Source organism: Spermophilus citellus (assembly GCF_964194105.1).
Source record: "Spermophilus citellus genome assembly, chromosome: 14".
Lineage (NCBI taxonomy): Eukaryota > Metazoa > Chordata > Mammalia > Rodentia > Sciuridae > Spermophilus > Spermophilus citellus.
Genome location: NC_138194.1, coordinates 850350 through 877532, shown reverse-complemented (window position 1 = coordinate 877532; position 27183 = coordinate 850350). Strand labels below are relative to the sequence as shown.

The window sequence follows — 27183 nt, the reverse complement described above, 5'->3', positions numbered from 1 at the left end:
TATCGCTATACCACCTGATTCAAACTTCCTGCTTAGCATTGTTTTTGCTATTCTGGGTCTTTTATTTTTCCATATGAATTTGATGATTGCTTTCTCTATTTCTACAAGAAATGCCGTTGGGATTTTGATTGGCATTGCATTAAATCTATAGAGAACTTTTGGTAATATCGCCATTTTGATGATGTTAGTTCTGCCTATCCATGAACAGGGTATATTTTTCCATCTTCTAAGATCTTCTTCAATTTCTCTCTTTAGGGTTCTGTAGTTTTCATTGTATAAGTCTTTCACCTCTTTTGTTAGGTTGATTCCCAAGTATTTTATTATTTTTGAGGATATTGTGAATGGAGTGGTTGTCCTCATTTCCATTTCAGAGGATTTGTCGCTGATATACAGGAATGCCTTTGATTTATGCGTGTTGATTTTATATCCTGCCACTTTGCTGAATTCATTTATTAGCTCTAATAGTTTCTTTGTAGACCCTTTTGGGTCTGCTAGGTATAGAATCATGTCATCTGCAAATAGTGATAATTTAAGTTCTTCTTTTCCTATTTTTATGCCTTTCATTTCTTTCGTCTGTCTAATTGCTCTGGCCAGTGTTTCGAGAACTATGTTGAACAGAAGTGGTGAGAGAGGGCATCCCTGTCTTGTTCCAGATTTTAGAGGGAATGCCTTCAGTTTTTCTCCATTCAGAATGATGCTAGCCTGGGGCTTAGCATAGATTGCTTTTACAATGTTGAGATATGTTCCTGTTATCCCTAGTTTTTCTAATGTTTTGAACATAAAGGGATGCTGTACTTTGTCGAATGCTTTTCCCGCATCTATCGAGATGATCATATGGTTCTTATTTTTAAGTCTATTGATGTGGTGAATAACATTTATTGATTTCTGTATATTGAACCAGCCTTGCATCCCAGGGATGAATCCTATTGATCATGGTGTACAATTTTTTTGATATGATTTTGTATCCGATTCGCCAGAATTTTATTGAGGATTTTTGCATCTAGGTTCATTAGAGATATAGGTCTGTAGTTTTCTTTCTTTGAAGTGTCTTTGTCTGGTTTAGGAATCAGGGTGATGTTGGCCTCGTAGAATGAATTTGGAAGTTCTCCCCCTTTTTCTATTTCCTGAAATAGCTTGAAAAGTATTGGTATTAGTTCCTCTTTAAAGGTTTTGTAAAACTCTGCTGTATACCCATCCGGACCTGGGCTTTTCTTAGATGGTAATCTTTTGATGGTTTCTTCTATTTCCTCAATTGATATTGGTCTGTTTAGGTTGTCTATATCCTCCTGACTCAATCTGGGCAGATTATATGACTTAAGAAATTTATCAATGCCTTCACTATCTTCTCGTTTATTGGAGTATAAGGATTCAAAATAATTTCTGATTATCTTCTGTATTTCTGAAGTGTCTGTTGTGATATTGCCTTTTTCATCCCATATGCTAGTAATTTGAGTTCTCTCTCTTCTTCTCTTCGTTAGCATGGCTAAGGGTCTGTCGATCTTATTTATTTTTTCAAAGAACCATCTTTTAGTTTTATCAATTTTTTCAATTGTTTCTTTTGTTTCGATTTCATTAATTTCGGCTCTGATTTTAATTATTTCTTGCCTTCTGCTACATTTGCTGTTGTTTTGCTCTTCTTTTTCTAGGATTTTGAGATGAAGTGTGAGATCATTTATTTGTTGGTTTTTTCTTTTTTTAAGGAATGAACTCCATGCAATGAATTTTCCTCTTAGAACTGCTTTCAATGTGTCCCATAGATTCCGATATGTTGTGTCTGTGTTTTCATTTATCTGTAAGAATTTTTTAATTTCCTCCTTAATGTCTTCTATAACCCATTGATCATTCAGTAACCTATTGTTCAGTCTCCAAGTGATGCATGATTTTTCCTTCCTTCTTTTATCATTGATTTTCAGTTTCATTCCATTATGGTCAGATAAGATGCATGGTATTATCTCTACTCCTTTATATTGTCTAAGAGTTGCCCTGTGACATAATATATGATCTATTTTTGAGAAGGATCCATGTGCTGCTGAGAAAAAAGTGTAACTGCTTGGTGTTGGGTGGTATATTCTATATATGTCAATTAAGTCTAGGTTGTTAATTGTGTTATTGAGTTCTATAGTTTCCTTATTCAACTTTTGTTTGGAAGATCTGTCCAGTGGTGAGAGAGGTGTGTTGAAGTCTCCCATGATTATTGTATGGTGGTCTATTAGACTCTTGAACTTGAGAAGAGTTTGCTTGACGAACATAGCTGCACCATTGTTTGGGGCATATATATTTATGATTGTTATGTCTTGTTGGTGTATGGTTCCCTTGAGCAGTATGTAGTGTCCCTCTTTATCCCTTTTGATTAACTTTGGCTTGAAATCTATTTTATATGATATGAGTATGGACACTCCTGTTTGTTTCTGAAGTCCATATGAGTGATATGATTTTTCCCAACCTATCACCTTCAGTCTATGTATGTCTTTTCCTATCAAATGCGTCTCCTGTAGGCATCATATTGTTGGGTCATGTTTTGTGATCCATTCTACTAGCCTGTGTCTCTTAATTGGTGAGTTTAAGCCATTAACATTTAGGGTTATTATTGAGATATGCGTTATCCTTCCAGCCATATTTGTTTATTTATGTTACTGAATATGGTTTGTTTTCCTCTTTGATTATTTTCCCCCCTTTACTGTCCTACCTCCCACTGTTGGTTTTCATTGTTATTTTCCATTTCCTCTTCCTGTAATGTTTTGCCAAGAATTTTTTGGAGAGATGGTTTTCTAGCTGCAAATTCTTTTAACTTTTGTTTATCGTGGAAGGTTTTAATTTCATCTTCCATCTTGAAGCTTAATTTTGCTGGATACACAGTTCTTGGTTGGAACCCATTTTCTTTCAGTGTTTGAAATATGTTATTCCAGGATCTTCTAGCTTTCAGAGTCTGTGTTGAGAGATCAGCTGTTATCCTGATTGGTTTACCCCTAAATGTCATCTGCTTCCTTTCTCTTGTAGCTTTTAAAATTCTCTCCTTATTCTGTATGTTGGGCATCTTCATTATAATGTGTCTAGGTGTGGATCTCTTATGATTTTGCACATTCGGCATCCTGTAGGCTTCTAGGATTTGGGATTCTGTCTCGTTCTTCAAGTCTGGGAAGTTTTCTCGAATTATTTCATTGACTAGATTGCTCATTCCTTTGGTTTGGAGCTCTGTGCCTTCCTGTATCCCAATGACTCTTAAGTTTGGTCTTTTAATGTTATCCCATATTTCTTGGATGTTCTGCTCATGGTTTCTTAACAGTCTTGCTGAGCTGTCTATGTTGTTTTCAAGTTGAAATACTTTGTCTTCATTGTCTGATGTTCTATCTTCTAAGTGTTCTACTCTGCTGGTAGTATTCTCAATTTAGTTTTTAAGTTGGTTTATTGCTTCCTGCCTTTCTAGGATTTCTGTTTGTTTGTTTTTTATAACCTCTATCTCCCTGTATAGTTGATCTTTTGCTTCCTGGATTTGTTTATGTATTTCATTGTTGAAGAGATCTTTCATTGTCTGATTTTGCTGTCTCATGTCTTCCTTGAGACTCCAGATCATCTGAAGCATGTATCTCCTGAATTCTTTATCTGACATTCCATCTGCTGCAGATATTACCTCTTCTAACGTTGAGTTGACCTGCATTGCTTGTGGTCCTTTCTTTCCTTGTCTCTTCATACTGTTCACATTTCTTTCTGCTTACTGAGACTGTTGTGTTATTGAATTTTCCCCCTATATATTTGTATTACTCTTGTATAGTTGCAAAGTCTCCCGCGCAGGCGCGGGCAGGGGCTCTGCTCCTCCTCCAATTGGGGCAATGTGCCTACCACATCGGCAGGCCGCTGGGCCTGTTCTGCTGGTTGGTAGCAGGTGCGCCTACCTTGCAGGCGTGGGTGGCGGCTCTGCCCCTCTGCGGGCTGCTAGGCCTGTCCTGTGAGTGGTCGCAGTTCCTCCTCCTTTGCAGTCACGGGAAGTGGCTCTGCCCCTCTGAAGGCCACTGGGCCTGTTCTGCCAGTGGGTCGCAGGTCCACCTACCTTGCAGACGCGGGCGGCGGCTCTGCCCCTCTGCGGGTCGCTGGGCCTGTTCTGTCAGTGGTCACAGTTCCGCCTACCTTGTAGGCACGGGGTGGGGGCAGCTCTGTCCCTCCGTAGGCCGCTGGGCCTGTTCTGCTGGTGGGTCACAGGTCCGCCTACGTTGCAGGCACGGGACGTGGCTCTACCCTTCTGCAGGCCACTGGGACTGTTCTGTTGGTGGGTCGCAGATCCACCTACCTTGCAGGCGTGGGGGGAGGGCGCGGCTCTGCCCCTCAGCAGGCCGCTGGGCCTGCTCTGCTGGTGGGTCGCAGATCCGCCTACCTTGCAGGCGTGGGGGGAGGGCGCGGCTCTGCCCCTCAGCAGGCTGCTGGGCCTGATTTGCTGGTGGGTCGCAGGACCGCCTACCTTGCAGGCGCGTGGGGCGGCTCTGACCCTCCGCGGGTTGCTGGGCCTACTCTGCTGGTGGGTCGCAGGTCCACCTACTTTGCAGGAGTTGTTGGCAGCTCTGCCCCTCCGCAGGCCACTGAGCCTGTTCTGTTGGTGGTCACAGTTCCGCCTACCTTGCTGGCGCAGGGGGAGGGGGCAGCTCTGCCCCTCCGCAGGCCGCTGGGCCTGGTCTGCTGGTGGTTCGCAGGTCCGCCTACCTTGCAGGCGCGTGGGGCGGCTCTGTCACTCTGCAGGTTGCTGGGCCTGTCCTGCTGGTGGGTTGCAGGTCCGCCTACCTTGCAGGCGCGGGGGGAGGGTGCACACCTATTTGTATTTAGACAGTTACACGAAATGGAGGACGTAATGCTTGGGATGAAGGTAGGTGCTCTTGAAAAGAAAGAAGGAGAGGGAGATAGATAGCATAGAGGAGAATGGAAAGAGCAGTAAAACTTGGAAGGGGAGAGAGAGAGGGAAAAGGGAGAGAAAAAATAAAATGAAATAGGAAATAAAATTAGGTCTTAGAGATCCATTTTCTTCTCTTCCTGTAGGCAAAGCTGTGCCCTCCGGGTTGAGTTTTGCCCTCAATGTGTCAACAGCAATCCCTGTAAGGCGGTTCCTGGGAGTCGTCTCTCAATCCTGTTGGTCCAGAGCCATTTCACTTCTACGGCCCATCCTCCCCTTCCTCCTGCCAGCCAGCCAGGTCCTGCTCACCGGAGGCAGTTCCCCAAGGATTTGGTTACACTTTCAGCCCCACCGAGTGCTCTATTTTCCTAACTACTGAGCACTCTCGCTGTCATTCATCTAAGCCCCAGTGCTGTAGAGCTGTGGTCTGGGAGTCAATTGTTTAATTTTTCCGGACCCCTTTGGTAGGCACACCTTCGGAATCTGGCAGCTAAGACGATTGGTGTCGCTGCTGGTGGTAATAGGAGTTGGGGGTCGAGGATCCCCTCTACTTCCCTCAGCCCCTACAGTCACAACCACACTTCTGGCGGTAGGAGGAGTTGGGGGTCTGGAGTGTCCTCTATTTCCCTCCGCCCCTACCGTCACACCCTCTCAGTTCGCGGTTGGGGGATTTGGGGATGGGGAGTCTTCTCTGCTTCCCTCTGCCCCTACAGTCACGCCCACATCACTGGCAGTAGGGGGAGTTGGGGGTCGAGAGTCCTTTGGCCCTTATGGTCACGCCCACGGAGAGATTTTGAAGTTTCCCGGTTGTTTGTATCTGGTGTGGGTGGGAGTCACACACCTGCTAAAGTAGATTCCGCTGGGAAGTAATCTCTTTGGCCGAACTTTGGTGACTTCCCCTCTCTGCTATGGCGGGCCCCTGGCTCCTTGCCGGAGTGTCCGAAGGGAGGGGTGGAACTGGCTTGTCTCTGGTCTGACACAATCTCTGGTTTTAGTTCCCAGTTTGCTATTTCGTAAAGGGTTGGTTAGATTCCCTTCACGCTGTCTGGGGGGGGAGCCGTTCGCCGGGTGGGCGGGGCTGTGAGTAGAGCCGGGAGGGCACGGGCTGTCTGCTGGGCCAGGCGGGGACACTTCTCGCTGCGCCGGGCTGCCGGGGGCTGCCTGTAGAGCCGGGCAGCTGTGGCCACGTGGCTAAGATCCGGGCGGGCGGGGTGGCCGTTCGCTGAGCGATAGCCGGGCCTCCCCGGGACGGCAGGATGGCGGGTGCCGTCTGCGGGTTCGGGCGGGCCGCGCCGCTCTGGGCCACCGGCCGCTTGCAGAAGCAGCTGGTGGCTGCGGGACTGGACCTCTGCGCCCGCGTGGCCGGCCAAGATCCACTTGTCTGGGACAAACTGACACTTCTAATAAACCTACCAATTCCTGGCAGGTCCCCTTTTAACGGAATTTTGCTAGAAGTTCCTCAGTAGGTAGACTGCAGCTGTTCCAATGGGTCTTTCTGATCCTGTTAATGTGGAGACATTGGAATCGCTGCTTCCTCGCCGGCGGCCATGTTGGATCCCCCCTCAATATTGTTCTGTCTTTGTTATTTATGATGCTGAAATTTTTGAAGAAAACAGGGCAGCTGCTTCATAGGCTGGTCTTCTGTTTGAGTTTGTATGATGTTTTCTCTGAGTAGACTCTGGTGAAGCATGCACTACAAAAGACTGGGCAGAGGTAAGGTGTTGCATCCAGAGACACAATGTCCACTTGTCCTTCACTGGTGATGCTAATTTTTATCATCCATTCATGGTGATGTACAGTTTCTTCACTACATGGTAATGATTTTCCCCCCTCTCAGATAATAAGCATTCTGAGATATATTTTTGTTTTTAAAATTCATTCTTTTTATATATACATGACAGTAGAGTGTATTTTGACATATTATACATACATGGAGTCTAACTTCGAATTCTTGTGGTTGTAGATGATGTGGAGTTACAATGGTTGTGTATTCAATATATGAACATAAGAAAGTTATGTCTGATTCATTCTTTCTTTCCTTTTCCCATCCCCTCTCAATTCCCTTCATTCCCCTTTGTCTAATCTGATGAACTTTCCTTCCCTCCCCCACCCCTTACTGTTTGCTAGCAACCACATATCAGAAAGAACATTCAGCCTTTGGTTTTGGGGGGATTGTCTTATTTTACTTAGCATGATAGTATCCATTTTCATCCATTTACCAGCAAATACCATAATTTCATTCTTGTTTATGGCTGATTATTCCATTGTGTATATATACATTTTCTTTATCTATTCATCTATTGTAGAGTACCTAGATTGGTTCCAGAGCTTAGCTTTTAATGAAATATTTTTAGACTATGTAAATATTCTGTTTCTCATCAAACTTTTCCCTGTAGTTTTAGCATCCATTGATTAACTTGGAAAGAAACCAGTCTTAATTGTGATCATTTTAATGATTTTCCATTCTGCTAGTTAATCTAACTTATCCTTGACATTGCCTCTCTTCCCACCCCCACCAAGTTATTTATGTTCATTTGTATGTTTTTTTTTTACTTAATAGAATATCTAGAAATCATTTTATAGCAGTTCAAAAAATCTCTATCATTGTCTTGTGTAGATAAATAATACATTTTATACATGTTTAGTAGGGTGGATTTTTTCCCAAACAATTTCCTGTTTGGACATTTAGATAGGTGTCAATATTTTGCAATTATTTTCATATTGTTGGTACTGTATCTTCAGAGTAAATTCCTAGACATGGGACTATTAGGTCAAAGGGAGTATGCTTTGTTATTTTCATCTTATTGCATAACTTATTAATATTTTATTTTATTGCTAATTGTACTACATTTCCAAAATGCCTTTCAACTGGACTTGTACCATTTGCATTTCCATGAGCAATGTGCAAGAATGCCAGTTTCTGAACAACCTGTAAAGAAATGACATCTCAGCATAGTTTTAATTTGCATTTCTATTTTTAAGTAGAGTTTTGAATATCTTTTTATATGCTTAAAGCACATTAGTATTTTTGTGAATTGTCTTTTCTTGAATTATTCATATCATTTGCCAATTTTTGAATAGAATTTTTAAAAATCTATTTTGCCTCAACTGTTAAAAGTTCTCCATATCTTGCACATATTGCCCCTTTCACTTTGATAATATGTGGTAAATATTTTCACCCAATTTGTCATTTTTTTTAAAATTTTGCTCATCACATTTTTATTGAGGTAATTTGTATTCCATGAAATTCATTATTTTAAAGTATCCAATTTATGATTTTATTATATTTACATACTTTTTTTTTGGTAATCAGGATTGAACCCAGGGTGCTTAATCACCAAGCCACATCCCCAGCCCTTTTTTTTGTTTTTTGTTTTTAGACAAAGTCTCCCCGAGTTGCTCAGGACTTTACTAAGTTGCTCAGGGCCTTGCTAAGTTGCAGAAGCTGACTTTGAACTTGCTATCCTCCTGCCTTAGCCTCCCAAGCCACTGAGTTACAGGTGTGCACAACTGCACCCGGCTATATTTACACAATTTTGCAAACATTACTGCTATCTAATCCCATAATGTTTTTAAGAAACCATGTACCCATTAGTAGTCCTTTTCCATTCTCTTCTCTGCCCTTTCTTTTAGCAACTGCCAGTTTCCTTCATGTCTCTATGGATTTGTCTGTTCTTGACATTTCATACATGTGAAATCATACGATATATATGGCATCTTCCTGTGGTATCTTCAATTTAGCATAATATGTTTATGGTTCATTCACATTTAGCACTTATCAGTACCTCATTCCTTTTATGGCAGAATATATTACATTCTATAGATGTACCACATTTGTTTACTGATTCATCAGTTGATGGGCATTTGGGTTGTTTCCACTTTGGCTATTTTGAATAATGCTGCTGTGAACATTTGTATGTAATTTTTTTTTTTAACATGGATATACCTTTTCTTTTCTCTTGAGTATAAGACTAGGAGTGAAATTGATGATCATATATATGGTATCTCCTCTATATTTAACAATTTTGAATGTACCTTTTTCCCCACATCCTCGCCAACACTTATTATTGTTTGTATTCATAATAACTGTCATCTGACTGGAGTGTGCCATTCTAACTTAGAGTAGTTTTGATTTACATTTCTTTAATTGCTAGAGATGATGAGCATTTTTTCATATATTTTTTGATTGATTGTATATCTTCTTCTGAGAAGTGTCTGTTCAGGTCCTTGGCCCATTTATTGATTGGATTATTTGTATTTTTGTTGCTTAGCTTTTTGAGTTCTTTATATACCCTAGAGATTAGTGTTCTATCTGATGTTTGAAGGGTAAAAATTTGCTCCCAAGATGTATATTCACCTCACAGATTGTTTCTTTTGCTGAGAAAAAAACTTTTTAGTTTGAATCCATCCCATTTATTGATTCTTGGTTTTAATTCTTGCACTTATTAAGGAAGTTGGGGCCTAATCCCACATGATAAAGATTAGGGCCTACTTTTTCTTTTATTAGATGCAGAGTCTCTGGCTTAATTCCTAGGTCTTTGATCCTAGGTCTTTGAGTTGAGTTTTGTGCATGGTGAGAGATAGGGGTTTAATTTCATTTTGTTGCATATGGATTTCCAGTTTTCCCAGCACCATTTGTTGAAGGGGCTATCTTTTCTCCAATTCATGTTTTTGGCAACTTTGTCTAATATAAGATAATTGTAATTTTGGGGTTAGTTTCTGTGTCCTCTATTCCGTACTATTGGTTTACCAGTCTGTTTTGGTGCCAAAACCATGCTGTTTTTGTTACTGTTGCTCTGTAGTATAGTTTAAGGTCTGGTATAGTGATGCCACCCGCTTTACTCTTTCTGCTAAGGGTTGCTTTAGCTATTCTGGGTCTATTATTTTTCCAGATGAATTTCATGATTGCTTTTCCTATTTCTATGAAGAATGCCATTGGGATTTTGGTCGGAATTGCACTAAATCTGTAAAGTGCTTTTGGTAATATGGCCATTTTAATAATATTAATTCTGCCTATCCAAGAGCAAGGTAGATCTTTCCATCTTCTAAGGTCTTCTTTGATTTTTTTTTTTCTTTAGGGTTCTGTAGTTTTCATTGTATAGTTCTTTCACCTCTTTCGTTAAGTTGATTCCCAAGTATTTTTTTTTTTGAGGCTATTGTAAATGAGGTAGTTTTCCTCATTTCCCTCTCAGATAATTTGTCACTGATATACATAAATGACTGCAAATTGGTGCAGCCAATATGGAAAGCAGTATGGAGATTCCTTGGACATCTGGGAATGGAACCACCATTTGACCTAGCTATCCTTCTCCTGGGTTGATACTCAAAGGATTTAAAACAGCAGACTACAGGGCCACACCCACATCAATGTTTATAGCAGCACAGTTCACAATAGCTATGTGGAACCAACCTAGATGCCCTTCAGTAGATGAATGGATTAAAAAACGTGGCATATATACACAATGAAATATTACTCAGCAATAAAAGAGAATAAAATAATGGTATTTGCAGGTAAATGGATAGCACTGGAGAAGATAATGCTAAGTGAAGTTAGCCAATCCCCAAAAAAACAAATGCTGACTGTTTTCTCTGATATAAGGAGCTGATTCGCAGTGCGGTAGGGAGGGGAAGCATAGGAAGAATAGAACTCTAGATAGAGCAGAGGGGGAGGGGAAGGGAGTGGGCAGGGGGTTAGTAAGGATGGTGGAATGTGATGAACATCATTGCCCAAAGTACATGTATGAAGACACGAATTGGTGTGAATATACTTTATATACAACCAGAGATATGAAAAATTGTGCTGTATGTGTGTAATAAGAATTGTAATGCATTCTGCTGTCATTTATTTTTAAAAAATTTAAATTTTTTTTAAGAATTAAAAAAAATAAAATGTTTGATACCCCCCCAAAAGAAAAAACAATTTTGAGGGACAACCAAAGCTGACATCCAAAGTGACCTCACTATTTTGTATTCCCATCAGCAATGCTTAAATATTCCAACTTCTCCATATCCTCATCAACACATTTTATTTTCTGTCTTTTTATTTTAGCCTGTCTAGCAAGAATAAAGTGATATCTCATTATATTTTGTTATTTTAATTTCTCTCATGACTATGACTAATGATGTTGTACATTTTTATGTGTTTATTGGCCTTTCTATGTTTTATTTGGGTAAATGTTGATTTCAGGGGTTTTTTTTGCATTTTAAATAGGGTTGTTTGTCTTTTTATTATTTGCTTAGGAGTTATTTATATGTTCTGGAGGCTAGATTTTAAGTGCATATCAGACATATGATTCGCAAATGCTTTTGTCTTTTTAGTGTGTTGTCTTCACTTTCTCGATAGCGTCCTTTGAAGCATGAAAGTTATTAAATTTTGATTAAGTTCAATTTGTTTAGTTTTTCCCCCTCTTTTTGTTGGTGCTTTTGGCTTCACATCCAAGAAACTATTACCTAATTCTAGTTCATGAAGGCTTACATTGATATTTTTTTCTAAGAATTTTCCATAGTTTTAAAGCTCTTATAGTTAATGTCTTTGATCCATTTTGTTACTTTGTTTATGTGGTGTGATACAGAAATTCAACCTCATTATTTTTGCATGAGGCTATACAGTTGTCCTAGCACCATTTATTGAAAAAATCTTAGATTTTAAAAATTTTAAAAATCTTTTATCATTTTTATCAATTTTTAATCACTTTTTTACCATTGACACCCTTGCCAAAGTCAACTGACCCTAAGTGTAAGGGTTTATTTCTGGATTCTTAATTCTATTCCATTGATCTGGATGTCTGTCCTTTTACCAGTATCACATCATCTCAATCATTGTTGTTTTCCAGTAAGTTTTGAAATCTATAAGTATGAATCCCCCTTTTCCTTCTTTTTTTAAAGATTATTTTGACTATTTTGGATCCCTTACATTTTCATAGGAATTTTAGAGTCAGCCTTTCAATTTCTGCCAAAACAAACAAACAACAACAACCCCCCCCCCAAAAAAAAAATCCTATGGAATTTTGATAGGCATTGTATTGAATCAGTATTTCAATTTAGGGAGTATTGACATTTTAATAATATCAACTATTTCAGTCCATGAACATGGGATATCTTTCTATGTATTTGATTCTCTGTTGTTTCTTTGTACTGTGCTTTGTACTTTTTAGAGCTTAGACTTTGTACTTATTTGGTAAATTCATTCCTCAGTGTTTGTTCTTTTGATGCTATTGTGAATGGCAAGTTAATTTTCCACACTACTTTTTTCTGATCGTTGGTTTCTACTGTCTAGAAAACAAGTGATTTTTTTATGTTCATCTTGTGTCCTGCAACCTTACTGAATTTGCTATGAGCATTTTTTGCCATGCAATTTCCATAGTGTGTCAAATTTTCCATCTTTTCCTCAATTGTATTTGAATTTTGAGTCTAAGTTGGAAGGACTTCCCTGCCCCCAGGTCTAAAAGGAATTCATTCATTTTCATAATACCTACAAAGTTTGATGGGTGACTCTTCTTTTTATTTACTATTGAGGTTAATAAAGGTTAGAGTATTTTAAATAGATAATTTTTGATCATTATTAAAGAAATAACTTGATGAAGTGAGGCTAACATTGGCTTTAAAACCAGAAAATCTGATTTGTAGTACAGACTCTGTTTACCAGCTGGTTGATTACAGGCAAGTCATTTAACCTCTACGCCCTGCAAATAATAATAATAACCTCCACAAAAGACTCTATCCACATCACAGAACTGCTCAAAGTCTCAAAATGGAAAGTACTTTGTGAACTATTAGGCCTGCTGCCTGTATAAGCTGCTTTTGTTTGTTAACAATGATTATTAAACATTTATCAATGCTCCATTTTCTTTAGCAGATTTACCTAAGGTATAAAAAGATACAGGGTAGCCACCACTCTCCAAGAGAATCCATGTCTAAAAGTCATTTATCAAGTATACACAAGGAGGTTTTGTTATCTTCCCTGTTGTTTTTCACTCTTCATTCCTTTGCAGTGAGAGAAACACCCAAAGAGAAAAGACCTTTTATTTCCCATAGAATGTAGAAAAGTTCTGCAGTATTTTAGGAACTAAACCATTAAAATGGAGAAAAATAAACCAATTCCTGCAGAGCCACACAAGGAAGGCAGCAAGGAGTCCCAGGGACTGATGAAAGAGACCTCACCCCCCCCCATCCATTCCTTTGCAGCAGGGTTCCGTGAGAAAATCATGCAAACAGATTGTTTCTGAAACTCCTTATTGGCAGAGTTTGGCAATAAAACCTTATTTTCCTTCCCCAAAGGAAAAAAAAATCACAGGATTTCATTTATGTGAGCAAGAGCATGTTTACAGTGTGTGTTTCCAAGGGGTATAAATTAACCCTGGAGCTTGGGTTGCTTTTTCACATCTCTGACACTTGAACTGCCTATCTCTTTTCAGTTTTCAGGGCTGCTCTGCCTGAGTAGTTCCCAAATTTAGGAAATTTTTATTTGCAAAGTATGATAAAATCAATGATTTTATCAGATGCTCTACAAATTCTAATTTGAGGTCCCAGCTCTGGGCATGTTATTAGCTTGGTCAGGCCTGGGATGATGGCTGCTCAGGCTTATATGTAATGCTGGGCAGTGCTTCTGACTGGCTCTTATTATCCAATATGTATTTATTATAATATGAAATGCATTAATTATAAATAATCAGATTAATGCTGTATTTAATTTTAAAATCTCTGAAAATACCAGTCTGTTTGTTTATTTATTTATTTTTGTTTAAAAATTTAAAATATGTATAATGAAATTATGATCTTAGCATTCCAAAAAATTTCTAACATGACATAAATCAGTGCCATAAAGGAGAAGATTATTGTTTCTTTTAAATAACAACTGCCTTTTATAAATTTGATATATTCTCCTTATTTAAAAAAAAATACAACCATACAGAAAAATGCAAAGAGGTGAGACACAAGTCACCTAAGTCCTCCCTGCCCAGAAATAGCCAGTATTGACCTTGGCCGAATGCCTTTCATCTGGATATGAACAGATGTGTATAGTTAGGAGATAGAGTGAAGAAAAAAAGAGGAAGAAAGGAAAGAGGGGTGATGAATTTGACAGTGTGGAATTGAAAGACTATGACAATATATCATAAAGTCAAAAAATAAATGTCAAAAAGAGAAAAATATAGAAAGTTCTTATAAAATATAAATGAAAAAGACCCTCAATGGAAACATGGAGAAAAGAGTAGAATAGACAATTATAGAAAAAGAATCAAATGGTCAATAACCATGTAAAAGTAATTCTCAGCCTCAATTATTACTGAAGAAATGCCATTTAACTGTCTTCCCATTGTGGCCAGAAGCCACATCAGGTCATTGGAAATAAAGCTGAGAGGGCAGGGCCAGGTTAAGATTCGTGTGTGTGTGTGTGTGTGTGTGTGTGTGTGTGTGTGTGTATGTGTGTGTGTTTCTGTACACATCTCAGTATTTCTGGAATGATATATAGGAAACATTCATGTTGATTAGCATTTAGGTGTTAGAGTAGGAATAGGGGAAGAGAGGAGGAAACACATAAACAGAAAGGAGGGAGTACTTTTTACTTTGTTTTGTTATTGTTATTGTTCTTTTCTACCACTAAAGATTTTTAAAGATTTTAAGATTTAATTATGTGCATTTAAAAATCTAGTTAAGTTTTAAGGAAACTTATACTTGCAACCAAAAGAAGAAAGTATAAGCCCCTGACACATCTATTTCAGGGCTAATCCTTATAAAGAGCAGGACTTGTTCTCTCAGCCCTCTGGAAGAGCTAAAATTGACATCTGGAGAACTGCCACTGAGTACTTTCTCTGCCTATTAAAAGAAACTTGCTTAGTCCAGGGCCCTCAGTTTTCAAATGCTCTCTGCCTCCAGTGACTAACCGTTCATCTAATCCCCCCCCCCAGGGATTCCCAGAGCCATCTTTTTCTTAGCTGAGCCTCTCCAGCTGCCCTCTCTCCCCGCTGCTGGCCCCCCCAGGAAAGGCTTCCCTACTGGGCAGAGATGGAAGAAGAAAGGAAGTGGCAACCTTGAGCTGCAACATGACCCTGTCTTGCATAAGGGTGTCCTCTCAAAGCTGAGGGGTGGAATGGCCAGCTTTGGCCGAGCTAAGAGAGAAAGCATGCAGCTTCACAGCTGATCAGTTATAAAACAAACATGGCAAGCTCACAGCTCAGTGACAAGTAGACTTGAGCTTCTGTTAAGAAAACATATGAACTTGAACTAAAGCAGAAGGTGGACTGTTGGTGGAAGATGCCTTAATGTCTGCTCCATCCACGTGCTCTGCTTTTCTCCTGTCTATAGTGTCCCTTTAAAGCTCTCAGAGGCCACTTGGGTCTCTCCCTCTCCCTCTGGAAAGCCCATTCCATTTCTGGGCAGAGTCAGCAACCTCTTCTCGGGCCTTAAATGGTCCTTCATTACATTGTTTTTTGTTTGTTTGTTTTTTTAATCGTCTTTCTGGAACTTCTACTCTCTAGATAACTAAGTGTCAGTCTAGAAAAGCATGCTATTTGGAATTACTGACCTTAGTGTGAATCTCTGCTCTGCCACTGACCTGCCATGTGACCTTGAGGCTTCATTTTCTCATCTGTAAAGTGGGCTGTCAACATCACTCAGTGGTCATTTTGTGATTCTGCAAGCTGGTGTATATAATCTGCTTGGCAGCACACCTGGCAAAATTAGGTGCTTAATTGTTGTTGGCTCCCTTCTCCCTCTATCCTTATGTAGTGCTAGTCTTCAGCTTTACAAAGAGATCCTGCCTATTTTTTACCAAGTTGGGACTTCCCTGTTTTCCCCATGAGTGTCACATCATCTCCAGGGAAAACATATTCAGTTTTAGATCAACAAATTGTACAGTGAGTCATCTGTGTACTTATTCTTCACCTTGCTATAGGAGAGGAGATGTCCTCCCAGTCAGCAATCCCCAAATCATTGCGAGGTTGGGAGAAATTTATTCCCCTCCTCCAACACACCCTTTCCCTGAGAGCTAGGATTGCACACTCAGGGTATTGAGTGTTCACATGCTGGGATCTGCCTGCATAAACAGAAATACTTCCTCATCCTTTTTACTATCATCAAGCTTTCTCCTTAAGAAATATTGCATGTTTTACAAATCCAAGGAGACAGGCCCAGTTAGATAAGAATTTGCCAGCTCTGGCTCTGGCTGCAATTATTGACAGCTGGATTTTCATGAAGGAACCGAGGGTTCCCCCAGCAATACACACAAGGCATCAGAAGAAACAGCTGCTGTGTCCCTTGGCAAGGGTTGGGTAGCTGGTCTTGTGAGTGACCTTTTCCAGTTAATGACCTTGTTCAATGTGTATATTAAGCGGATTTTATTTGTTTGTTTGTTTTTTAACCCAGTCCAACATGCAGCAGCCCAAGAGATTTGGGAATACTAAGCATTCTTCCTCCACTTCAAGATGACAGTTGATAAGCACATAACCATAAGATATTGAAAATAACAAAGGACATGAGGAGAAACCAGAGCCCTAGGGAGATTAATAAATGCTGTGGTGAAGGAGTGAGTGCCATCCAGCTGCTGAGCCCCAGGAGGACCCATTATTTAGGCTCTCTGAAAGCCAAGAGAGGCAAGCAGTGTTCTTACCATCCTGTTTACTATGATTCCTACTCCTTAAATGCTCTCAGGTGCATCTAACAGGGGTATTTATTTATTTATTCTCTTAGCAAATAAAGCATGTTCTGAAATTGTGAACAGTGGCTAAGTTTGGCAAGATTGTATAATCTAATCACCAACCCTGTCAACATCATTCACACTCACTCGCTAAGGGCCTCACTGCCCAGAGTGGTTCCCAGGCTGTGTCTCCTGGAGCCCTCATGTTCCACAGAGCTTCTTCTGGGGCAGCTATGTGGGAGTAGGTGTGCTTCCAAACACCCTCTCCTTGCTTCAGGAAGAGGAACTCTGTTCTCACCTTCTGTGTGTATTAGAGAACCATGCAAGATTTGGTTTGGAATGAGAGGGGCCCTTCTGCTTCAAAAAAGAAACTTGAAAATCAGCAGTGCCTTGACATCTGCATCCTTTTGCAAGTCACTTTTTCTACTTGTTGGTATGTTTTTGAAATGTAACCAGGTTGATATATAGAGTTCAACTGTTGTATGAATGAACCATGATATATTTGTTCCCCTGCTGATGGGTAGTTAGATGGTTTCCCATTTTCACCATCTCAATATTCTTCAGTGCAACTGAAGGCATTTTTCATATAGACAATGGTCAGTGTACTCCAAGCTGGACAAGCAGGAAAAGGAAGGGAAACCAGGGAGTTTGAATGGCTAGTGAGAGCATGGCAAGTGGGTAGAGAGAAGACTAGAAGCTACATGGACATAATAGAGCCAGGGCTCCTGTACAAAATATGGATGCAGAGGTAGAAACTAGTAGTCACTAAGGCCAGGAGTGTGACCTGGATGCTGGGTATCTGAGCATACAGAGGAAAATGAGTCTGCCAAAAACCCAAGAGGCCACGTTGTTAGCTGTTAGTTTGCTTCTTCAGCTCCACTCTGCTTGCTTCTCAGCCCTGCTGTGTGCCCCAGATGCTGACTTTAAGTCCCAGATTAATGCCCTTGGCCTCTTCTGAAAGCCACACAACATGAACTGCAGACCATGGAGACTCGCTGCCTGTATCCCTACTGAAAGCCACTGCTCACTTCCCTACATCATCTTTCCAATTAGAGCAGATGTTCCTAGTCTTGCTCATCTGGCCAAGGGTGTTAAAGCACTTTGCCCTGAGGTCCTGAACTCTCATCATTGGGCTTCATCTATGGAAAGAATCGTTTTATTGACCACTTTTCACCTGTTTGCATGTGTCATCTTTCTTGCTTGATGGGCACCGGCTGATCGAATGGATACTGAAATCACTGGAAATGGTAACAGCAGGGTTAGGGTAAAGAGGAAGTTAGTGAGCCAGGCACTTAAACCTAGTGCAGGACAATGTCTGTATATCTATGTAAAAATGAAACTATCCCACATTTTTGTAGTTCATCTTTGATCTCCTTTAAACCCAAAATTCCTGCCTGATTTGCCTGATTTGTGTGTGTGTGTGTATGTGTGTGTGTGAATTTCTAGTATTTGTGGAATATTTGGCAAATTGAAGGCACTTAAAAATGAAAAAAATGAATCAAACAGGAATGAATTAAAATAAACTGAATTGAATGGAATTTTGCTGAATAAGTAAGATACTAATTTGGCACATTTGAAATATCCTGGATGTTCCCTTTCTCCCTTGCATGTTGTTTTTAAAATCTTCATGAACATCAAATATAAATTAGATCAGAGAAATGAGTTTCTGAAATAAATAATAAATGCTTATTAATAAAGTATTAGCATCTCACATAGAGCAACATTGAGGTCATGAAAATTTTGTGATAAATTCAGATTCCCTTGAGCCTTTGGAACCCACTTTTTTAATATCATTGGCTTTTAATGAAATGACTTTATCTCCTACACCAGCTCCATGAATTCATTGTAGCTTCTGGAGGCTGAATCAGTGTGCCCTTAGGAGTGTGCTGATATCAGCTAGTGACATCTACCAACATGGGTTGGAGGGATGAATGGCAGCATTCAGGACATGGTATTCAAAGCAGAATTTGAAATCAGATTATCAAGGTCAGAACCTCATCTCCATTCCTTATTAACTATAGGGAGAAATCTTGGTCATTTACTGTATTAGCTTTCCATTGCTATAGTAATGTTATGGTTATACATCAACTTAAAAGGAGGAAAGGTTTATTTTAGCTCATAGTTTTGGATATTTCAGTCCATGATGGGTTGGCCCTGTTTTGGGGGGGTCTGTAGCACATCATGGTAGGGAGTTCATTGCAGAACAAAGTTGGTCACGTTATAGCAGCTAAAAAACCAAAAGAGGGGAAGAAGAAGAGAGTGGAGTCCCACAATTCCCTTCAGGGACATGCCTCACTAGGCCCCACCTCTTAAAGGTTTCTACCACCTTCTAGTAGTGCCAGCCTGGGGACTGAGCCTTTAATACACAGGGCCCTTTGAGGAATTCTAGATCCAAACCATAGCCCTCACCCATTCAGCAATCTCAGTTTTCTCATCTAGAAAATGAGGCTCATAAAAATTATCAAGAAAATTAAAAGTGGTATCACACAAAAGAACTAAAGTGCTGCTTAAATCTTAGTTGTTGCTAGTACAATTTGCCTACCCCAATTTAGTGTTTCCTTCTATTAAACCTATGGCATTTTAGTCTTTCTGTTACTCTTTTGGCAATTAATTGCAAACTCCCTATCACCTCACATTAGTTTATTGTATTACTTCACGACGTTTCATTTCAGTTTTCTGTAGCTGCCAATACCTTCTCGCCCATGCCTCTCCCGTTGTAGGAAACTGTAAATGTCAATTCATTGGATGAATGTGAAACTATTACTAATAGTATTTTTTAAACTAAGTATTAACAAGGAGATGAGTAGTAATTTTTAATTCAAAGGGATGTATTATGTATTTTACTTGAAAAAATTATTATTCTTTAGTGTTCACCGGGTTGTGTATGTGTGTGTGCATGTGTGTGTGTGTATGTATGTGTTTAATTTTAAAATGGACTTTATTTCCAAAGAACCTGTTTTCCAAACTCAGGCAGCTCCCATATGCCAGTTTGCAGAGGGTGCAGACCCACAGGCTTGGTGGATTAGGCACATATCATCACCTATGAGTAGGTTCCACTTTCTAGGCTGACCAATAGGCCAGGAGCTGGGCTTGCCCACTGCCTCCACACAGCATTGATGCTTTTTACTTCTTGACCACCCTGCCCCCGATCCTCTTTGCTGACTCAAAGGATCGTAGACTTTTTAATGGTTTACTTAGTGACAGGCCCCAGAATAGCGTTCTCTCCACCACTCAGTGCTTTTAAAACACAGCCCTCCCAAGAGTCATTTGTGCTTCCACATCAATCACTGCTTTCAACTTGCTGGAAAGTTCCTTGACTTTCTGCTAATCATTGTAAGGACAGTTAGTTTTCTGTTGCAACTGCCAAGCATATAAATAACTTGTTTCTTTTTTCTGTGGTGCCAGGCCCATGCCATCATCCTGAGTAGAAACCCCTCTCAAGAGGAGGCAGCCAACTCCTCACACTTTGTCGCCCGTGCTGCTGTCATTTCTGGGAGGCCCGAGCACCATGGTGAGAACCAGTCTTCCTTCCTCCTGTCTCACATGCATGCGCCTAGGGGGTGGGTGAGCAGGTGGATGGGGTCTCAATAGGAACCTTCAGAGAACCTTCACGGTTTCCTCTAATTTGTAGCTCTGCTCCTCTGCTGCTTCCCCAGTGTCCTTTACTGTCTATCTCCCTGTAGCCTTCCTCTGACCCTTTCCTCTTCAATACAGCTACTCTTCATCCATAGCTATTAAGAACCCAAGGGAACTGGTGTTGGGCTCACAGGGAAATCTGCTCTGCTTTCAAAGGTGATGGTTTTCAATGATTGTAGTGGAACTGCTGCAAAGTCTTAGTGTAGAGCTTTCAATTGGGGTGAACTTTCATAGCTTCAGGATCCCAGAAGGAAGCTGCCACTTATAACTCATGGTTTTCCTTATCTTTGTGTAATAGGTAGCGCAGCGGGCTTCAGAAATTCTTTACTCCCTCATCCCAGGCTCAAAGCTTCTACTGACAGGAAGCACACATTCTAGTGATTCTGCTGTTGTTTGGGACAGAATATTCAGAAATGGAATATAACTCATAAAGAAGGCCTAGAGGTATATTCCAGAGAAAAATAGTTTTATACTGAGTAAAATAAGGTTCCAGTAAACATAAAATCAGTGCCTGGAAGGCTTGGGGCTGAATCAGAAAGCAGGAGTCACACTAAGCAGAAGCCAGCCTAGCAGGGTAGACTTGGGAGAAGAAGAAGGGGAAGCCTTGATGAACAGCATGGTCTGAACAGGTCCACAGCCCAGCCCAGAACTCTGTTCATGGATGAAGAGCTTCGGTTTTCATCCACCTGACCATCCTGTCTTGCAGACCCTCATTCTACCTCCTGGAGCTTGGAGCAACCTGGCTAGGTACACAGAGAGGAGACATAGAGATGACTTGTCTGATCCTCCCTCCCCAGAACATTCCATATTTAACAATCAGAATTGCCTTCAAAACTGTTGAAGAAACATTTTGACCAGTTTGTTGGTGCCTAAAACTCCTTTAAAAGCGGCAGAGAAACTTCCATTCCACAACTACTAAGAAAACACTTAAAATGCAAATATGTATTTTTTGGAAAATCCTAGAACATCAGGAATCACAGTCCAAACATCTAGAGGAACCAAGCACAAGCAATGTGAGTTAAGTGCGTAGAAACCAAGAACAGAGTCAGGTATAATTATGAATGGCTATTTATAATCAGCTGTAGTATGAGAGACAATATGGAGTGGTGAGGCCTTTGGCAAACTAGAGAAGCCCACACCCTCCTAGTTAGCTCCAGCCCATCACTCTATGTGACAGACAGGCTTATATTCGAAGATCTGCTTTTTTCAAGAGAATGCAAAAATTTGGATTTTTACGTGAAATCTCTTGCTTTTAATTAGTGGTAATGAACTTAAATATGTTTTAGGTTCTGTGTGAGTCAAAAACAAGCATCAGGATCAGATTCATAACTTCTAACCTAGGCAGCAGAAGTGTAAATAAGTAAATGTCAGATATTTTCCTGCTTTTCTTGGGGGTTTATGTTTAAGACAACAGGAGTTTTCTCAAAATTTAAATTGGTAGGAGGTGAGAGAAAGGGTCTCTTTCTGAGAGAATACCAAGCAAGGGCCAAAGGAGCCTCTTTGTAAAGCCTAAAGGGATTCTGTTCCCCAGCACACCTCATGCTCAGCATACTCATTTGCTGAATGTATGAACTGGGTGGGGACCAACAGAAATATCCCTAAGATGTTCTTGCTCCAGAACTGCAAAGTTAAGCTACTCTGTGCAATTTACAGAATTGGTGGAAATCCTATATGAATTACATTTTTTTCTTTAAAGTCTTCCAGTTCAAATAAGTTGCTGGTATTGCCTCCCCTATTTTGAGATTAATATTAATAATAACTTATTGATAAAGTTATTAATGCATGTGAGAATTAAATGACCACACACAATAATAGTAACTAATTCTAACATAGGATATAACTGGCCATGGCTCTAACCATGGTACACTTATTAACTCAGATATCCTCAAACAATTCTATGAAATAGATACAATTATCTCCAGTTTTTGGATGGATAAATTGAGGCACCAAAAGATTAGATGATTTTCCCAAGGGCTGACAGCCAGTGAATGGTAGAGCCCAGGCAGTCCTCCCCAGAGGCCATTTGTCACTGTGTTATTGGGATTGGCAATGCATATGTCACCTTTCCTTCCTACACCTACCTGCTTAGACCTGCAGATCTGAAGCTTGGGGCAGACAAGGGACCCAGGAAGAGCAAAGGCAGCCCAAAGAAAAGGGTTTGGAAAGCCCTCAAGAAGAGCCAAGGCCCAGAAGCCTGTTTAGGATCTCAGCTCCACTCCTTTGCTGCTGCTTAGGGCATCTGGTGACCTGCACCCAGAAAACCAACCGCCAGCTGGAATTGAAATGTGGGAGGAATGTGAAGGTAGAAAAGTGAGAAGAGGACCTCTCCCAGGAACTGGGCCTTGGAGCCGATAGCTTTTCATGTTAGGAGCTGGGGTGGCTTCTGTTTGAGGCTCCAGGATTAGTTGCTTGGAGCATATACATTAGATGACTCATGGAATCATAGTAATAATAACAGCAACAACAATAGCATCAGCATTTGAGCGCCTTCTGTATGCAGGTACTGAACTTTCACAAATGACTTATTTACTCCTTTAACAACCATTAGAAACAGGACACAACCTCCCAGTCTACAAAGGAGCTCACATAACCAGGTGTGTCTTCTAGAAAGTCCCATCAACTTAAAGAAGCTTCTCTCTCTCCTTACTGCTCTACCCCAAAAGAATAAAGTCCAGAACAGTCTGTAGGCTGCTCCTAGGTGGACCCTTCTTAGACTCAGCACAACCAGCTGAAACATCTGTTGCTTTGGTGTCACTGGAAGAACATTTACCAAAGTCCTGAAGGCAAGTAAATGCTAAGTGAGGGAGTAGGGCAGAGAAGCCACAGAAGAGAAATAGATGAGAATCATCCCTCAGCAACATTGAAGCCCTGGAACAGGGGCAGAAAGGAGCACAGACCCTGCCTCTAAGGCCTCAGTGGACCACCTAAATGGGCAAGTCAGAAAAGAGTCAGAGAGCAGAAACCCCAAGCTTGTGACCCTCATTTGAGAACTACTGCTGTTAGAATCCTTGCTCCCTTAACGGCAAGTGTGGGGATCGGCCAGCAGGCGGAGATGCAGACAGTCCTAGCTCTTTCCTGCAAGTGCCTACATGTGGTGTGGGCAGAATAGGTGCCGCCATGGAGCATGTAAGACGTCCGTTTCCCTCTGGAAACAGGAATGAGACAGACACACCCAGCAGGGGCTGCTAAAGAACCGGGTGTATGTGCTCCCCTGGTCTCAGTGTCATGTTTCTGCTGTCCCTCCATGTGGTCAAAGCCCCCATAGCAAGAGTAAGAGAAACCCACCCAGGCCTGGGGTTTCTTCAGGCCTCTGTTGCCTCCAGCAGGAGGAAATGAAAGTAGACAATTTGGAACTTATTGTTGTCTAATAACTAAGGGAAGAGCAAGTCCCCCAGCTCTCACCCAGGACTTTCTCATCTGGACTTGGGTCACTTCTAGTTCAGAAGTCCAGGCCAGATCCCACAGCAACAAACCTGCAGTTCTTTCTTGGGGGAGGGGCGGGGGGGTCTGGGCTCCATTTATCTATGTTTAAACCTGTCTGTGAAAAGTACAGAGATCTTTTTTGGGTTTGGTTTTTGAAAAAAAGAGAAAAAGATTTTAATGAGGATTTTAATGAGGACTGCCTACTTGCTTGCTGGATGCCCATTGAAGGCATTGCCTCTGGCAAACCAAACACTGCTGGCCAAGAAGCAAGTGTTTCATGCTCCATGCTCAAGATAATTCCTTTGCCTTGCACCTTCCCTGCATTCCTCATACAGATGAAACTGCCCTAGAAGTCAGGAGGGTTGTGATTGCATAAGGATTCCCAATTCAGGCTCCTGGAATGTCACTAACCTGAGCCTGGCCAGCTTCCCAGAGCAGCCATCGACAAACTTGGTATTAACAGCTCTCCCAGCCCTGCTAAGTGTTCAAGGCCTTGGCCTTGTGCTTATAAGTCTTCTAAAGGATATGAAAATGAAATGGTTTGAAGCCAAGTACATCTCAGTGTAAACCTTTGGGCAGCAGAGCCTGCTGAGTGGAGAAAGCCTTGTTTGGAAGTGGCCCCATCTGCGGCCTGGGCTCCTGCGGGCTAGGTAGTTCTGCCAGGTCCAGTGAAGCAGCTGGAATGGGCTCTGCCCCATTGGAGCCCAGGCGGTTGAAGCAGGGATCCCTGACTAAGAGGATTCCCAGAATATAATTCTCTGTGCACAAATATGTGTATCTCCCCAGCCCCCACTGGTCCTAGCCTCTCCCCACATCTTTACACAGTAGATGTGAAAAATGCACATATCTGAGGCTAGGCACCGTATCTCACCCAAGTCTCCTCTTTCTACCTTACATGTCCTCCCTTTTCTCAATTCTTCCTCCTGTATTACCCACCCCTTCCTCAACCCCTGTTTCCAGGGTCACTGAGCTTGGCCTCTGAGCGCCCCATGCAGGTATCAGTGTCCATGCTGGTTCTGTGCCCCACAGGGAGCAAGTTAGAGAGGGGAAGACAGAGTGCAGGGGGTGAGGCCAAGAGAAACCTTTTACAGTTTGTACCAATGTTAGAAGTATCCTTTCTCAGAAATTTCTGGAATTATCTTAGAATTATTAAATCTAAAGGATTGGAGACCAGGGTCACTCAGCAAGTTAGAGGCATAGCTAGGCCTAGAATGGAGCTCAAGTGCTGCTTTCTTACCACACTCTAAAACCAGAAAGGTGGTCATGCTCTGGAAGCCTCATCCTGGTCACCAAAGGCCCAGGGAGTCAAGAAGACCCAGAGGGTAAGCTCTGTGTTGGAGAGGAAGGGCTGCAGGGATAGGCAACCCTTGGGGCCAGCAGAGGAGGAGAGAGGTGGCCCATTCCTCAAATGCAAGTCTCTGCTGTTGGCCTTCCTTCCCAGAGGGCAGCTGGGGCAGGACTGAGACTCCAGCAAGCCTGGCTGATCATCTGCCTCTTTCCTCTGTATCTGGAGCAAGGCCTGTGGCCTGCTCATGCCTCTCCCAGGGAGGGAAAATTGCAGAGGCTCTGTGGTGGCCACTTTCACCAGGCTCAGGTCTTCCACTTTGATACTGTCTCATAATTTGTGATCAGTACTTCCCAGAAAAGTCTGTGTTATTGATGCCCCAATTTGGCTTCAGATAGGTAGCATATACTTCACCAAGTGACTAGAGCCGTAGGTCCTACACTGCTGGAGGCCTGACCACTACTTGGGTGGCCCCAGGTGGGACTTTGAGTAGTAGCCAGCTTCTTGATGGTGAGGATATTTAAGACATGAAGATCCAATGGGGCTGCTCACCAGGCCTCACAGGTGCAAGGCCCTCTGTGGGCACTTGGCACCTTTATCCCCTGAGTCTCCCCAACCTGCTGCCCTGTTGGGTACCAACTTTCCAGATGCACACCTGTTCCCATAGATAGCCATGGGCTTCCTCAGATCACCAGCCTGTGAGCAGCAGCTCTGCTACCCCCAGAAGCCATGTCACAGGCCAGCCCTGGTATCCCTCTCAAAGAGGATCTGCTGCAGAGAAAGGATGAGGGGAGAGAGTGTGCTGGGCTTCTGTGTCCTCAGGCTTCTCTTATGGTCCCCACAGATGGCCCGTAGCCTTGGGCAACAGCCGCAGCAGGGTCTGAACAGTTCGATCTGTTTGTTTGCTGGATGAATGCCAGGCCAAGATTCGAGACTTTCCATTTTTAAATCCCCTGGGTTCTTTGCAGTCTGTATAAAGACTATCTTCTAAGACTTAAAAAAAAAGATAATTGTCACATTGTACATGGAGACCTCCCTCTTAATGAAAGCTGTCCTTACTGTTCCAACTCTTGCCTCAGGAAACAAGCCCCAGGTTACCAGAATTTATTTTAATTAAAAGCCTCTGACCTCCAGGGGCTATATTGCTTGTTCCTTCTACTCTGTGAATGAAGCCTCAATTTTCTCTTGACTGTAGGTGAACATCTCAGGACAGTCTGTCTAGAAAGGGCACGACTTCCAGTCCCAAACAAAGCCATCTATAGACAGTAAACCACCCTGCCCACTGAACTATACTCCCCTCCTCCACCACACACACACCACCCCCTGACTCACAGAAACCGAAACATTTTGCTAGGGTAAAAACTGGAAGCAATTCATGGCCTTGGAACACCTCTGCCACCAGGGCTCAGATTTACAAGCTAGGTCGTGTTCCTGTGTTTTAGAAAATGACCTCATCTTTTGCCAGGCCATCAGCATCAGGTTGCAGAGGATTCTAGAAGTGTTTTTTAAAGGTAGGAACAACCATGTGCAAGAACACAGAAACTGCTGGCTCTTGGTGAACCACACCCAGGGCCCAGGGACATAAGGGAGGTGGCTTCCCACCCCAGGGGCTATGGCTTCCTGTCTTTTCGGAAATCCTGTTGTCATTTGGCCCAGAGGGACCTCTGGGATGCCCCTGGGAGGAGAAACTCAGCTTATCAGGAAATGGCTCCTTTGCTCTGGGAATAGGAGTCAATTTTCTTTCCCCTTAAAGGTGGTCATGTGGATTGTCCTTCACAAAGTTAATTTGGAAGGTTGAAGGGGTGGAGAAATGTAAGGCAGGGTTTTACAGTGAAGGATCCTGGATCAGATAAAGATAAAAGTGGTTTCAAATGTATAGAGAAGAAGGAAACCACTGCAGATGACTGAGACCTACCTTTGTTCCCATGATTCAAGGTTGTCCTAATATACACAGGTCCTACCAGGGGGTTGTAGATGTCTGATGTGCGATGCATGTGACAACACCTGTCAGGGAAACCTTTTTTGCTTGCTCATTGCTTCCAGGAACAGAAATAGGAAACACGCAGAACTTTGGAGAAATTGGGGGCTCAGAAAGGGCAGAAGGGAAGCAGGACCTGAGGAGCCCTGACCCTGGAGGGCAGATTCCCAGGCAAGGTCGGTCCCCTCCTGCCCATTTGAGGCCTCTGTGAGCTATAAGGCCTTAGTTTAGGTAACATTTTCCTTCCTTCCTTCTTTCTTCCAGAGATTCATATTTGTCTACAAGTATCCTCTTTGGAAAAAACGTACCAATCTTCCTGAGCCCTGGTTATAAGCCATTTGCACATAAGTTTGAAT

General features: G+C 41.8%; 1 protein-coding gene across 2 annotated transcripts in view; it reads left to right on the top strand.

Moving 5' to 3' along the window:
* Nucleotides 1-27183, top strand: part of LOC308633652 (tetratricopeptide repeat protein 23-like) — a gene marked incomplete at its 5' end in the record, with an annotated part of 81245 nt that overhangs the window by 30291 nt on the left and 23771 nt on the right. Inside the window, one exon of one of the 2 annotated variants that reach the window (XM_081266587.1) lies at nucleotides 19911-20016. In XM_081266587.1, the coding sequence (XP_081122713.1) occupies nucleotides 19911-20016 (106 nt within the window). Of the gene's footprint in view, nucleotides 1-19910; nucleotides 20017-27183 lie in introns of those variants that run through there. The other variant, XM_081266588.1, reaches the window with a different exon arrangement.